The sequence below is a fragment of the Callospermophilus lateralis genome, chromosome 3 (assembly GCF_048772815.1).
Source record: "Callospermophilus lateralis isolate mCalLat2 chromosome 3, mCalLat2.hap1, whole genome shotgun sequence".
NCBI classification, from domain to species: Eukaryota; Metazoa; Chordata; class Mammalia; order Rodentia; family Sciuridae; genus Callospermophilus; species Callospermophilus lateralis.
The window spans coordinates 148,932,202-148,949,033 of record NC_135307.1 but is presented as its reverse complement, the minus strand read 5'-3'; the positions used below and the strand labels follow the sequence as shown (position 1 = coordinate 148,949,033).

The following is a 16,832-nucleotide window of genomic DNA, read 5'->3' as shown; positions in this document are numbered from 1 at the left end:
TTCCACTGTCTTCTTATTTCATATCTGCTAAGAGCTTTGCTTGACCCTGATATCCTGACCTCCTGGTTCATTTTCTACATGCATCCACTTTGAGTCAACATTTGCATTTTTCATTACAAATTAGTTCTTTGTCATTAGTAGCATTTCATACTCGAATATTCTCTTTATCTCATTGAACATGTTTATGAAGTTCATTTTTAAATTTGGTCCATTTGTGGACTTCCCTTAACCATGCTTGCACTCATCAGATGTTTCCCACATTTCCTTGTGAGCTCCTAGTGCCTGTGGTTATCAGCCATATCAGCCCACAGCATACTTCAGGCAAAGGCATTGGGTTCTAGACTAGTCTTCCTCTGAAAGAGATTGTGAAAGAAAATCATTGAAATTAAAAAGCCTCAATTTTTTTCTTTTATTTTAAATTGACATATAATATTCATATGTATTAATGGGCTATGGAGGGTATCTCAGTACACATATACAATGTATTATGATCAAATCAGGGTAATTAGCATTTCCATCATCTCAAACATTTATCATTTCTTTGTGTTATAAACATTCAAAATCCTTTCTTCTAGCTATTTTTGAAATACACAATGCATTATTATTAACTATAGTAATCCTTTTTTGCTGTGGAACCCTAGAATTTATTACCCAATCTTGCTGTAATTTTGTAGCCAATCACCAACCTCAGTTTATCTTTCTTTCAGCCCCCAACCCCCAGCCTCTGATAACCACTATTTTACTCTCTACTTCTTTAAGATCAGTTGTTTTTGCTTCTACACCTGAGTGAGATATTGTGGAATTTGCCTTTCTGTGTCTGACTTAGTTCACTTAATGATCTCTAGTTCATCCATGTTGTCACAAATGACAGAATTTCATTCTTTTATGGCTGTATGGTATTCTGTTGCATATATGCACCAGATTTTCTCTATTCATCCACTGGTGGACACTTAGGTTGTTCCATTTCTTGACTGTTATGCTGCAGTGTTCATGGGAATGCAATGTCTTAACATACTCACTTCCTTTCCTTCGGATATATACCCACTCTTGGGATTGCTAAGCCTTGAATGTTTTAATTCAGGCTCTAAACTTTCCCCACTAGCTGTCTTCCCCATAGTTGGCTTTTCTCCTCAGGGAACCTCCCAGCATCACTGTTCAAGAAATGGCTTGTTTCCAGGGGCTGCCTACTCTCTGGTAACTGCCAGGCTGTCAGGGTGTGTCAGGGTGTGTATGCTCACTGTTTTTGGTGCCTCTTCCTGGCAGTATCCTTCAGCAGGCATTGGCTCGAGCAGCTCTTCACCCACACTGCAGTGACAATGGGGAGGCAGTGACCTGCCAGGGCTCTGCTGGGGAGACCAAAGGCACAACCAGAATGCCTTCCCCAGCTCCAGCCTGTGGAGCCTCACCCATTCCCACCCCTCTGATCCTATGCATGCCTGGAGAAGGTTTAGGGGAAGAATGCTGAGGCTTGTGCACTGACTTGTGGTTCTTGTTATATTGTTTCAAGGTCTGCTTCCTTTCTGCCATTAGATCTGGTTCAGGAGGGACTACTTTGACAGGTGTGTTCTTCCATTCTCCCCGAGGGCCTCCAGACTGTCCATGCCTTCAGGCTCACAGAGTTAAGCTCTTGGTCCCTCTCAGGCAGCAATAGTTCCAGGCAGGTGCCAATACGGAAGTTCCTGCTCAAACATAGATTTGCAGGCAGCAAACATCCTTGCCATTATCTTATCCTCCTGTGAGAATGCTAGAAGGACCTGCTTCTCGGCTTCTAGAGCAATTGGCAGAATCATGGCCTAATAAGTGTCACTGGCACCTTCTCTGTTGGAATTTTACCAGATATTGTTCAAGAAAAAAATAAGAATCTATCATAGTAAAATAAGTCTACAAAACAGATATATTGATTTTTAATAAAACAAATAATATAGTTTATGAATCAAGTTTATGTCTCTCCTAGTTGAGGTCTTTCAGAAATCGAAGTGTACTAAAATAAAAAATAAAGCATTCCACAGTCTAAATCATAGGTAAGCGAATGATGGCCCTAAAGCAAAATCTGGCTGCTGCCTGTTTTCTAAATAAATTTTTATTGGAACACCCCCCATGCCCATTCACATATGTATTGTTTATGCCTGTTTTAATGCTACAGAGTATTCAATACTAAGTCTGTGTTAGCCTACAGAGTCTAAAATATTTGTATCTGTCTCTCAATGAAGTTTTGTCCACCTGCTTTAAAATGTACCCAAGATTTATTTTAATCAAGTATAGTAAGACACACAGACACAGAAAGGATGGGGGAAGAAGGTTTTCCTCACAATTGCCTGGAAACTGCATTCCATGTGGTGGCACACAGGGTGGGTCAGGAAAGCAGGGTGGGGAGGGGAGCATGGGTGAGATCTCTTATTATGTGTTCTGTGGAAAGGCAAGCAGATCTTGGACTGGCTAGTTGCCATCATTTCAGTGGGCTCTGAGGCATGGGGCCTATCTTTGATTGTCTGGTACCTGGACCCAAGGGTGATTAAAGCAAAGAAATATTGTGTCCTGGGTCCCCAGAGCCAGACAGAGGACCTGGTTCAAACTCTGGATTACTTGGTTTGCGTATGAAACATTCACGCCTTAGAGTCATCCTCAAGACTTGCTTGGCCTTGGGTGGGGCATCTTCTCCCCAGTCAGCTAGGCCCCAGATGTCTGAGGGTTAGAAACACACACACAAAAAAAAAAAAAAAAAAACAAACAGAAATACAGTCATGTACCTCCCCTGGCCTAAATCATCAATGTTGGAGTTGGCTTTATCAGCAGGTGGGAAATTCTATACATGCTCCCACTGTGATTTTATTTTTTATCTTCCTGTTTCATGAGGCACAACTGTGAACATGGTAATTCTTATAAAATGTTTTATTCATTTATACCTCTAAAAGAAGAATCACTGAGTTCACGTTTAAAGAATCAGGATTGAGAGTGTGACTGAGTGCACTTGCTTAGCATGTAGAAGGCACTGGGTTCCATCCCCAGTGGTTACCCATGTGCAGTCGTGGAGGTGATGATAGAGACAGAGAGGTGTCAGAATTAGGAACATATATTTGTAATTATATGATCTTCAATTTATCTATTTTAGTTAAAAAAAGCTTTTTCTTGAGACTAATTCCAAATATTTCATGTTTAAATTTTCTTAATCATGTCACTTTTACCTCTAATCACAATGTTTGTAAAATCCTAATTGCATCTTATAAATTAATAAATTGTTACCGATTGTTAAATGCAGAAGGAGAATGGTTGCCCCTGGTTAAAAAATTCCCACTGTTTTGCAGCAGCCTTGTGGGCTGACTGGGGAGAAGATGCCCCACCCAAGACCAACAGATTATGGGTGTGCATGGCGCCTCGATTCTCTAACACCTGATGTCCATTTCAATTACACCCCAAAGATGGGGCAGTTCCAGGCAGTTTCTTCTTTCTCAGACTCAAAAAAAAAATTCTATGAAAAATATGTGATCTCAGCATGGTATGCAAGAAGCAGAACTACTTGGGGTCTCCTTGGCTCCTGCTCTTAAAGATCTGGAACACATGAGGAAACGATGGTCATCAACACATGACAAGTCCAAGTGTTCCAGTTTTCTTCTTTTTAAAGGCCTGTGATTTTACATCTCTTTTTGCTTTTTCTCAAAATTTAAAACAACTTAGTTCTGTTGTCTCAGAATGAAATTGCAGGCAAATCAAAACCATCTATTCTGAAATATATTCTGTGTCTTTGACTTTCCATTCAAGTAAGTGGGCAAATACATGAGACTTCTATGAATTAATTTTGAATTTAAAACTAACACACAATCAAAAGCCTCTGCCTATTAGTCTGTTCTAGCCAAATTCTATTAATGTCATTTCTCTCTGCTAATCCTATAAATGAGCGTGTAGGAAGCTCCTGCTCTGGAGGAAGGTGCAGGCTGGGATTTTCTGTGTGTCCATAGTATGTCCACTAGCAGTGCACCTCCAGGGGGCATCCTTACCAGTGAGCAGGCTCATCTGAAGTAAAATGGGGGTCCTTATAAATCAAGGGAATATACTTAAGAATTTGCACAGGGTTTATAAAATAATCATGTTCAAACACTGGTGATCCTCCTTTCCTAAGGAAAATAAGAGAGCTGTTGTTAAAAGTTACAAATACGGTAACAAAGAAAAATTATTTCCCACATCATATGTTTAAGAATTCCTGTTTAAGTTAAATGTAGCCATTAAACACAGGGCTTTAAAAAGTAAATGTGCTTTTCTGCACTAAGAGAACAAAGATGCATACTTTTTAGGTGATTCTACACTGCATTACTATTCATTGATTAGAAAGCCTAGACTAGAACAAGACCAGAGTGGACCATCATATCTGAGAATGCTGTGACAAAAGTATTTACATTTTTGGAAAAGAAACACAGGTAAAGATTCATGTTTATATCCCAAGGATGTTCATGTGGGATGTGTTTATCAGAGGAACGTTAGTAAAATAACCTATCTTTAAAAATCTTAGAAACAGGGAGAAAAGCTTGAGTAGGTCACTTATTTCTTTAAATACGTAAATGAAAAAATTAATAAGGAGCCACCCTTGTGCCATTCAATGCTAGGAGAGGACAGCTCTGATGAATTGAGTTAAATGTAACTACAGACCCAAAAGCAAGCCTGGTGCCCTGTGACAATTTTAATGTGCACTTGTGCAGTGGAGTTGCAGCTCATCTCTGAGCGCTTCTATGCTAGACATGAGGAAGTGACACACATTGGGTGGTGGAAATTTTAGTCACACAGCAGAAAGGCCTGCAGGGTAGAAAAGGTTTATATGAAAAGGGCTGGTATGGGAACGATATGGTTATGAGGCTGTAACAGTGTGTGCATGTGCATAAGTGTGTGAGTATGTGTGTATGGTGTGTCCCATGCCTGCATATGTGTGTACACTGTACATATTTTGTATTGTAGGCACATACATCTATGGGTATGTTGTAGTATGTGTGCATAAACATGTGTACATGGGGATATGTATCCATGTGCATAGTGTGTGTAGTATATATGTGTACTTGTGTATACAGGCATATGCATAGTGTGACATGTATATATACATGTATTGTGCAAATGAATATGCCATATATATGTATATTTACCTATTTATACTTCTGGGGAGTGTGTGCATGTGTGCAGTGTATATGTGTACATGTATGTACATGTGTGTGCATTATGTACAGGCACCTATATCTATCTCTGTATGCATATTTATATGTTCATGTACCATATGTACATGTGTGTGTTCCTGTGTGTGTTTGATGTGTAGCATGTATATGTGTGTTTGACTATGTGTGTGTATTATGTGTGGTGTGTTCCTGTGTATACATATGCTTGTGTATATCTGTGTGCCTGTGTATAAATGTATGTATGTGGTATATGCATACACATGTGTTTGGGTGTCATGTGTGCATGCATGAGGACTTTTGTGTGTTCTCATGTATTTGCATGTACACAGAGCCACACTTAGACTTACTCTGGCTGTCTTTCCTTCTTCCCTGCAGAGAAGCGACTTTCCCGGGGGATTTCTCATGCCAGCTCAGCCATTGTCTCCTTGGCCCGGTCACACGTAGCAAATGAATGCAACAATGAACAGTTCCCTCTGGAGATGCCAATCTACACATTCCAGTTGCCAGATCTGAGTGTGTACAGTGAGGACTTCAGGAGCTTCATCGAGCGGGACTTGATAGAGCAGGCAACGATGGTAGCTTTGGAGCAGGCAGGTGAGTTGCTTCTGCCAGCAGGCTCACTTTCCTTAGGTTCAGTGACTGAGCGAGCTGGCCTAACCCACTCAGTGAGCAAGAGGGAGATGCATGTTCTGAGGTTCCCAACAGTGATCCATCAGGACTCTCAGTGCTGGTACCAAACCTTCTGTAAAGACCGAATGTGATCCCACCTGGGGCTGGCAGGATGTAGGGCATATGAGCAGGTTATACTTTGCTGATATTTTCTGAGTTATTTCCTTTGTTCCTAAATCCCAGCCACTCCTCCAAGAGAACTCCATGCTTCTCTGCCTTGCTTCTCTCTTTTACCCATCCTGCTCCTCCGTGGGTGATGAACAAAAGATAAGAAAGATCCTGAGCTTAAAAGAAAAATAGGAGACTCTTGTCCATTCCCATGTACATGAGCAAGTTGTGTAACCTCTCTGGGCCTCAGCTGTCCGTCTGCAAAGGTGAGAACACAGCTGGCCTGGTGAAGCTCTCTTAGTACTCAGTGGCACATGCCTCATGTAGCTATCAGTACCTTGCCCTCTCAGCCTTTCCGGCCTCTGGGTTGAGGAAGCAAAGCCTAAGTTCAGTCTCCTTCTTCTAAACATTTCCTCCTCACCCTAACATTCCAACGAGGAAGACACTCCGGGAACAATACAAATGTCTCTTCTTTGAAGTCTCTCTGGAAAAAGTAAGTAGTTCAAACCCAATGTCTGCAACAGAAAAAGATTCTTCCTGAGACAAAGCTATATACCTATCCACTCTTGATCACTTGCAGTACAAATTATAGCAAAACTACATTTATAACTTTACAAACATAATATAGAAGACTGTGTCCTTCTTCCCAAGCCACACACCTCATGGTGAGGTCCTGAGTTCTCAACCTATAGGAACCACTTCTACTGGAGATGGGAAGCACACCCTTCTCATTCTAATTGGGCTTCAGCCAGTTCTTTCTGTCTGCTGGGGAGTAGCCTCACTTCCAGATCCTTGGTCCTTGAAGATGGTCCTTGAAGATGCACCCCTGTGCGACATTCCAGACAAACAGGAAAGCAGAGCTGGCTAGAAGAGAGAGTGTTCTGCTGAGGGCTGCAGCCAACAATGTACTCTTAGAAAATGGAGCTTCTCTTATCTCTTGGCCAAAACCCAGTGAAAATTGCTAAGCACCTTTGTGTGTTTCAGAAAAATCCAGTAATGAAGGATCTACAGGTTATACATTGGTGGATGGACTAGCAAGGACCCTAGTAGGAAAGAAAGATGACTCACAATACCAAATGAGATAAAGGGATTCTGTAAAGGGACTATTTGCTGAGGAATGGGCAGGGTTTGAGGATACCAGTGAATGACAGTGCCATGCCAGGCAGTTTTGAGGCTATTGCCACCCTCGTGCAGATCAGAGAGGCAAGGGGTGAGAGTAGCTGTATGGAGAGAGCTGTGGCTTTGGAGAGAGAGAAAATGATGGAGAAATAAGACTCCAACCACATTCTTCTTCCACCATGCAAGCTTTGACCAGTGCCGTTCACTGGTAGGACAGATGGCAGAGATTTCATTGATGTGGTTCATGCTTACCTTCTGGGTACAGACTGGCATGCAGAAGGGTAGAGTGTAGATCTTCAGGGCAAATGGGAAACATCCAAAAAGCAATGTGTTGGGTGTTTTGACCAGCTTGGAGCTTCTGTATATTCTTGGTTTTAAGCCATTGCTTGTCAGAATAATACTCATCCATCTGCTGCAAGAGAGAGCTGCAGGATGCACCTACACAGAGAAAGGGATGATGATTCATGGGACTTTTTTGTGTTGGGCACATTTGCAGTCATATCTCGGTCATAGGACCTGGGGAGTCTCACCACCAGTGTGCTTGATTTTTAGAACAGTGTCTGACTTCCCAGTCACTGTGCTGGAACTCACATTGTGACTGTGGACAAATTATTATCTCAGCTTCTGCACAGCCATCAAAAACACCTCAGTGATTGGTACCCACATCCCTGCTCTGTCTCACCTCCACAGCAATGACTGATCCACAAGCATGAAACAATTCATAGAGGTTGACAGTAATTTGAACCTCCTGCTGTGGAAGCTGGCTATTTCAATGATGCTTCCATGTGACTAATTGAGATATGGTATTTTAAACAAGTTTTGCTCTTCATAGAGAAGGGGTAGGTTAGTAGGGGTTAAGAAGAAAACAAGTTTTATGCATTACTCTCAATTAAATGCAGCAGCAGCTCAGACCTGTATGGAGTTCAACCCCAGAGATTGCTGGTATCAGAGTAATTGCTGCAGTTGCCTTAACACACTGCTTCATTTGAAGCTCAGAGTCCTGTTTAAGGGTTCATATGTAGAGTCTACCATGTTGGCTTTCTCCTTTCAGACCTATCATGCTTAACAAAAGCTGGTTCTTCTTTTGGTTGTTTTTCCTGTTATTTTTTGGCCGTATGCAGCAGCTTCCTACCTTACTGGCAGTTCCACTTTTCCACATTTCAGTTACTCATGATCAAACATGTTCTGAAAATATTAAATGGAAAAATTCCAGAAATGATGAATTTATAAGCTTAAATAATTTTGATTACAATGTATTGTTACAGTTATTCTATTTTATTATTAGTTATTATCATCCATCTCTTACCTTGCCTAATTTATAAATTAAGCTTTATCACAGGTGTATATGTATAGGAAAACAATCTATGTTGGAATCTAGCACTATTCACTGGGGATCTTGGAACACATACCCTTGCTGATAGGGGGAGACTACAGTATCATGTATTGATTTATATTTTGTCTGATTGGAATTTCAATCATCCAGTCTTGGTAAACACCTCTTTAAAACCCAAACTTACCAAATTAATGTGTTAAATTCTCAAACAGCTCATTGCTTACATTGTATATTGAGAATGGAGAAGAATGGGAGCAGAGATCTAAGCCCCAGCCTGGTCTATGCTAGCAAGAGGCTGAGGAGACACAACCAGCCCATACCTCAGGAGGCTGTCAAAGGCACTTATAGAGGAATGAGGTTGAAGGTCAGGGATCTGCTTCGAAAAGGCAGCCTATGACAAAACATGTCTCCACACTCCCCACATGGGAAACAAGGGAGGTGCATGGGCAAATGTGTATGTGTATGTCTCTTTGCAGAGTAAGGCCATCTCTAGGCTGGTGGGAACACAAACCCAGCACACTATACATCTGACCTGTCTGAACTTTTCTTTTTCTCTACCCTTAAGCAAGGGTCTAGTCTAAGCCCTTGCTTAAGGGTCAAATTCTGGTGGGGATCCCCAGCCCCACAACCCATCTGGCAGCAGCTTCTTGCTCCCCTCGCACCCCATGGGCTGTGTTCCTGGGGCCTCAACTGTCACTGTCCATGGGGAAAACAAAACTCTACCAAATATCTGTGATCTGAGATTTATGCCCAGTACTACTGGGTAGGAGGTATAAATTCTTCTTTCTAGTAGTTTAGTGCTTAAAAGAGTTGTGAATAAACTATTTATATGCAATATTATTTCCTGTACACATGTAAGATTGAAAAATAGATAGGAAAAAATATTTAGTGAAAAAAGTCCACTTGTTTCAAGTATAGTTAAACCAGTTGTGGTGGGCAGGAAATAACATTTTTTTTCCATAAGGCCTCAAGTGGGGAAACTTCCCCTTCCTTGGCTATATAATAACCCAGGGATTACATGGTCCAAAAGCTTGGCAAAATATGGGCCTTGCTCAGTTAGTGTTACCTGTCCTCCAGCTAGTCCATCCTGGGGACCTTACTGTACTTTCTACTTTCTTTCTACTTTTACTCTACTTTCTCACTATCCTCTTGCCAGTGTTCAGGTGTCTGCCCAGTTTCCCCAGTCATGGGACAGGCAGCCCCCATGTATCTCTGAGGGCTCCATATTCAGTGGAGTGCCAGCCTTGAATACTCAAATATCCCACAGATTGGGGAACCAGTCTTCCCTTAAATTACAACTCCAGAAGGCATAATCACACCCAACCCACGACAGTACTGGGCACATTAGAAGGGTCCAAACTTCAGCAACTCAAACTGATTGACCTTCAGAGATAGAAAAAAAACAGTTTTCATTCTTTAATGACTAGCCAGCCAGAGCATCCACGAGCCTATCCATTTCTCCATTGGGTGGCCCTGCTGTATTCAAAAGTAAGAAGACTCAGAGACCAGAGGTCTCTAGGTTTAGGAAGTGACATCCATTACCTCATTTGGAAACTAACAGCCCTGTGGGTAAGATTGTGGGAGGCAGTGCAGTATGTTCATGAGCCAAAGGGCAGAAGCATGTCTGTATAACACAATAGTCATTGCATACACAGGACATTGGAATATAGATGTCCAAAAACATTTAGGACACCTTAATCATGGCATTGAATTGTTTCCATGCAAGGATAATTGTACTGGAGGGAATCTGCTAGAGAAGTTCTAAATGTGGAGGTCTGCAGGCCTCAGAGGCATCTCAACCCTGGCTTCAGTCCCAGTCAGCTGGGAGAGCTTGACCAAGTTGCTTGGCTTGCTTGAGCTGCATTCTCTTCCATCCAAAAGTCAGAGATGCATAGCAGCTACCAAACTGAGATAGAGTCTCCCAATGAGCACCTTTGCAATGCTCCCACTGAATGACCTGTTGAGGTCAAGGGCTTCCTCACAAACCAAACAGATATAAATCTTTGCCCTGGAAGAGATGAAATTCCACAGAGAATGAAAGTCCATAAACAAGTAAACTATAAATATGAAATGAGGCAATGCTGGCTGCTGTGAAGAAGTCAAAAGCAAGGTAAGGAAGCCCAAGGTGAAGGGAGTGGGCTAAGTAAACCAGAGGAGGGCAGGGAGTGATGGCACCAGCTGGGACATCAACATTCCTGGCATAGGGGGCACAGCATCACAGACTGGGTGTCCTTAACAGACGCAGTGTCATGTGTGCAGGTGGAGCAAGGGCTGGAGAAGTCAGGAAGGAAGGCAGGGGAACTGGAGCCCAGGCCCAGGGCACCTTCAGGAGTCCTTTGGGTATTACTTTAGGGAGGATATGCCGCCTTCAGAGGGTTTGAGAAGGTGAGTGACACATTTAAATTTACATCTGTCAGATTCTAGTTTCTCTAACAAGAATGGATGACCCAAGTTATAAAGAGAAGCAGCAGGAAGAATAGGCAGGAGGCAGCTGCTGTAGTCTAGTCCAGGAGAAAGGAAGTGGGCAGGGCCATGGGGTAGCAATGGGAATGACAAGAAGTTGGTAGATATCGAAGCAGGACATGTTTTAATGGTAGACCTCCAGGCCTTGATGAGGGATTGGATGGGGCTGTGGCAGACAGAAGAGTCAACGTGACCCCAAGAATGTTGCGCCTACCACGTGGGTAGATAATGTTACCATGTCGGGTGGGCTGGGGGAGAGGAAGAAGCCAGCACTGTCAGGTAAAGCCTGAGATTTTTGTAAAGTTGCTGTCCAGTTGAACATGTGGCATCTGGAGTTACAGAGGTCACGGCTCCGGATGCAAATGTGGGCGCTCACACAATATATGGTGAAATCTGTAGGGTGGAGTGAGCTCCTTGGAGGACCCTCCCACCATGCCTCTGACACAGCTCTCTGCGATAATGAGCATTGGTTAGAGGCATTACTCTGGAGCAGGGACAGAAAAAGAGAAGCCCTGCTAGGACTCCAGCTTTGGTGCTCCAGTACTGAGGGCTTGCAAGCAGCAGGGGCAGCATTCTCTGCAGGAGGAGACAGAGGGGCATCCTGCAGAGGAGACAGAGAACACATGGACTGGGAAACAGAAAAAGCCAGCCAGGGATGACCGCAGCCTGAAGCCCAGGGAAGGTGTTTCAAGTAACAAGTTGTACCTGGTATCAAATGTGCCTCTGAGCACTAGGAATTGATGAGTGGATTTGACTGCTGAGACCCAGGTTTTCAGGGAAACAAAGAGCTAGAAGCAACACTATGCTTGGGGGCAGAGAAGGGTTAGGAAGTCTCTTCCCACCCAATAGTTCTCAGGGGCTGCTGCATTCATCTCTTTCTTCCAGTTTATACTCTGAGTTGGTCAGCTTTGTGTTACTATAACAGAATTCCTGAGATAATCAACTTAATAAGTGAAAGATCTATTTTGGCTTATTGTTTCAGAGGTTTTAGTCTATGGTTGCTTGGCCCTGTTTCTTTGGGCCTGTGGTGGCACAATATATTCAGGGTAGGAGGCATGTTGGGGGAGGTCTGTTTACCTCATGGCAGTCAGGAAGCAGAGAGAAAGAAAGAGAAGGGGTCCTAGTGATCCCTTCAAGGGCATGCCCCCAGTCACCTAAATTCCTCCCTCTACATCCCACCTCCTACTGGTCCCATCACCTCCATTAGCATCACAATTGGGGACCAAGACTTCAACACTGTGCCTTTGAGGGACACTCAAGATCCAGACAATTGCATGCCCCCCTTCCCCCTGTGTCTTGGGGTTTCCATTAGCCTCCCATTTAATGGGATCATTCCTTACCCCTAAAAATAGTTCTACATGTTTCCTAACTCCAGATTTGTCTCCTGACAGGTGGTGCTTGGAGCACCCTCCACCCATCATTCACAGCAGAGGCCTCTGGTGGGCAGGCCTGGAGGTGCCATGTTCCTCTGTGGGCCAGGCACATGTTAAGCACAGAACTTGCACCAAGTTTTAGAGGTACAAAGATCAGGGTTCGTGTCTTAGCACCATACTAGTTATAGCATGAACCTTATCAGGCCACCATCATAGGGCTCCATATTCTTATCTGTTACCAGGCCATGAGTTAGCCTTTCTTGTAGGGCCACTATGAAAAATAACCAAGTGATGTTTGCACAGTGCTCAAGAAATACCAAATATTGAACAATGGCTGGCTTTAGTAATATTTTATTTGCATAGAGTGATAGATATTTCTTTTTTAAGAATTTGACCAAAAGGATAAGTCATTTTCACTAGCATTATAATTGTCCACTCATTTAGTAAACATTTATTGAACAACTATTGTAGATCAAACACTATTGTTGGTATCAAGAACTACTAAGACCAATAAAAAAAAAAAAAAAAGGAATAACCATCCAGTGTCCTCTTTAGAAGAAAAAAAAAAAAAAAAAGAACTACTAAGACAAGAAACACAAGGTTCCTATCCCAAAGGAGCTCCAAAGACACAAGAAAGACAGACTGAGAGCCAAGCATCACAGTCCTAGGGAGGCAACTCTCACAGAAGCTCTTACAAGGTGCAGCAATCGGGTAGTTCTAGGGGGAGGTGTGCACTTCAGTGATATTAAAAGAAATCATAGGGTCACACTTAGGGCAAGAATCCCTCATCTTTCTCATGAAGAATTGTCACATTTTGTTTTTCTTTTCATGGAAGTGTCTCAGTGGGGATGAGCAAACTGGCATCTTATTTTAAACTGTGTGGTAACCATCTGTTACAACATTCAAGTTAATGGGTCCCATTATCATGTATGAATCGAAGGAATGCTACTCAAAAGTCAGAACAAGTGACTAATAGCTCCTCACCCAGGAGACCATCAGCCTCACTTGATGGTGTTGGCTTGTGATTTTTTTTTCTTTTGTTTTGTTACAGGAGCTCAGGTTTTAAGATCTTCACAATGCCAACTCCTATGATTTTTTTCATGTTTTTAAGTGATATCATAGGAAGATGTAAATAACCACTCTGTAAAAGCCAGGAATAGGAACTTTGAATTGTGAACCCTCTTTGAACCTTCACAGTGCATTCCGCATATGAAGAATGCCATCCTCTTGGGCATCCCACTCTGGATTTTGGCTGGAAATGCTGGAATACCATGTAGCCATTTTTGATTCTCCTGAAGTTGGGCAGTGCTGGCATTTGACATGATGGGGTTATCTTCCCCGGGTTATCATGTCCAATGTATAGCCCCAGGAATGCTCTCAGCTGGGTAAGGGTCTTGACTTCTGGAAGCCAGCATAAGTCAATCCACTAAGTTGTCATCCACCCATTAGCCTCTCTGGCAGCCTATAGCCTGCCTGTCTGTCCTCTCCTGGTTGTGCAAGTTATCACTAGCCCGGGCCACAGTGTTCTTAGCACAGCTCCCAGGAACTGTTCATTTGACTTTGTGGGTTCAGGTGTTTCATCCTGCATAACCCTTAACTTCAAGGACACAGGGAAGCATCCTAGACATCACCTAAACACTCCTGGGATAGGAATGTGAAATGATGAACAGAATTCCATTTAAATGCCCTTTGGCTAAAGGACACAGTACTGCATAACAAATTACCAGACACTTAGCAGCTTAAAACAGCACAAATTTATCATCTCACAGTTTCTGTGAGTTGGCAGTTTGGAATGTTTTAGCCAAGTCTGAGATTCTGCTTAGAGTGCCTCAGGCTGAAATTAAAGTGTCAGCGGGCTGTGTCCTCATCTGGAGTCTTATCTAAGTTCTCTCAGATGGAAGGTTCCTTGCAGCTGAATGACTGACATCTCATTTTCTTGCTAGCTGTTGGCCACAGATGCTCTTAGCTCCTAGAGCCTGCTCAGAAGACTAGGTGTTAAGCAGGTTCACTGTGTGAGATTACTTGCCCTATTCTGGTGACACAGAGCACTCAGATACCTAAGAAGTTACCTGGCAGAGGTTTCTTACAGACAGGCACTAAGAGACAACAAAAACCTAAGATTCATGGCAAACCACAAGAGAGCCACCCAAAGCAGAGAATCTCATCTACATATACCCGCTTGAGGGACTCTGGAAAGCAGCTTGATATCCCAGGGGAAACACATATCACTGGGTTTAGGCATTGAAGGACTTGCTCTTCTAGGAGGAAACAACACAGAGCCAAGGCTATTCTGAACATCTCAGGATGTTGCATATCCAGCATGTTCTGCAGTTATTCTTGAAAATTACACACAAGGAAAGGAGACCAACTGGGGCTATCCAAGACCACCTGGAGAATTGCCCTGCACTGGGTCCTTGCCATGTAGCTCTCTTCACAACATGACAGCTTACTACCTCAAGGCCAGCCAGAGAATTCCTCTCTTCTCTCCCCACTCTCTCCTCTTCCCTCTACATTCTGTTATGCCAGATTCGTGGTACCCCAATAGACCTCCAGGAGCCGAATCCAGTGCAATCACACAAGAGTCTTTATTGCAAGCTCGAGCCTGGACTCACAACCGTTCCCAACGCAGCGGTCCCAGGGAGTGAGTCCTGGTCCTTTGTTCAGTGAGATTTTATAGGTTTTGGGGGGATACTCTATGAGTCATAACATCACACAGCAAATCATTCCATACCGCGGGAAAGTCAAACAACAACTCTTAACATTGATTAGCACATTCAATGGCGGGAACAGTTGGGTAGGGATGATTGGCTAGTACAAGAGGGGGGTTCCTTTGAACTGATTAGTTTAGGCCACGAGGCTTATATGTGCTAAACTACATGGTTTCCCAACATGTTATCAACCACCATAAACTACTGGGGGCAGTCATCTGGCATCCCAGTTATTTTCCCTGTCAAATGCTGATTGGAGGTTGCTAGGGGGGTTGCTATGGGTCCTCACCTAGCCTAACTGAGTCAGGGACACCTGGCGCCACCGCAGACCTCTCCTGTTATTTACAGACAAATAACTCAGCACGGAGGGTATGTGCTTAAAAGTGCTCTGTGGGTTTTTCCAAGGACAAGGGTCACACCCCCTTCCTTGGACAGGCTTTGCTCTGAGGTAGAGGCTAGTTTCTCAAAAATGGAGTCACATTAGTTTCTCAATTCTACCCTTTACCCATTCTCTCCAAATCACTCTGACCGCTAAACTCTCGTTTAAAGAGCTCTCCCAGTTAGGTCCAGCCAACCAGAAATAATTTGCCCTTTGATTAACCCTGAGTCAGCTACTTAAATCTACAAAATACCTTCACTTCACCCTGTATTGTAACCTAATCATGAGAGAAACATCCCATCACAGGAGCAGGTCCCATCCACACTCAAGAGGAAGGAATTATGCAGGGGTGGACCCCAGGAGGTCGGAATCTTGGAATCACCTTAGAAATATCTGCCGCAGATATAGCAGCATTATTTACAGGATGACAATTCTGTTATGCTAAAAGATACACAATGAGAGTCTAAATCATGTTGGATATATGGTAACCAAGGAAATCTTCCCAGTTTCCTAATGTGCCACTTCTAACCATTGCACCTGAATTGGTGTATTATAATATGCTGTGGCTAGAGGCAGAGCAAGCATCTGCTGAATTCTACTCTTACTGATTTCAAATTTCAAACAGCAGGTCTCTTAGAGCTCTAAAGAAACTACTTTTACTGGGCTCTCTTGACAATCAGAGCCATGGATATGGTCATCTTGGGTGGGGTGAAACAGGCACTATGATAACTATATTATGGACAGTTATATAATGTAACTGCATAATGTATTGAGGGCCCACCATATCTCAAGTGAATTAATTGTGCCATTAATTACTTTCAAATCTCACATTATCTGCATGTGATTACTGATATGAAAAAAAAATAGAGTCCCAGAGAAGAAAAGCAGTCCATCCCTGCCTCCCCAGTCTGTAAAATGGCAGAGGCAGGTCAGAGCCCAGCTCTGCAGTCTCCTGTCCCTGACCATGGCACAGTACCTCTTTGGTCCAGCTTAGAACCTTGCAAACTGTCACCCTCACCCGCAGGAAACTTATTGCCAAATGCCACCTTACATATATGAGTGGCACAATTCTTCATTTTCTTTAAAAAGTAAGTCACCAATGCTGGAGAAAATCTCTAGAAGAACATTCTTTGAGAGGCCAAATATGAAGTAACAGTGAAGTCACACATGTATAGAAGGACACATTGCACAGAATCCCAAGAGGAGCATCTGACACAAATGCAGAGTAAAGTGGCCCTGGCCCAGAGATCCCACAGATTATAGCCGTCCTCAGTCTTCACACTTAATACTCCTCCTCCTAATGCATGGTGACTGATTCCAAAATCTTGTCAATAAAATCAGATCATGTAAGAAAAACTTTAAAATTTATGCATACACAAACCAAAGATTTGAACAGAGAATGGACAGAAATAGCAGTTATGGCACCATTAATAAAGCATAGAAGAGGAAGTCTCGGGCCTTTTTGTGTGATTTGTTATAATTCTTTTTAGAGCAACTAGAGCTAGTTAAACTGAATCGTTCATGGCTGAT

General features: G+C 42.9%; 1 protein-coding gene across 2 annotated transcripts in view; it reads left to right on the top strand.

The window, feature by feature from the left end:
• Positions 1-16,832, top strand: part of Otud7a (OTU deubiquitinase 7A) — a 126,994-nt gene that overhangs the window by 48,907 nt on the left and 61,255 nt on the right. For both annotated transcript variants that reach the window (XM_076848875.1, XM_076848874.1), the window contains exon 3: positions 5,526-5,744. In XM_076848875.1, coding sequence (XP_076704990.1) covers positions 5,526-5,744 — 219 coding nt within the window. The remainder of the gene's footprint in view (positions 1-5,525; positions 5,745-16,832) is intronic.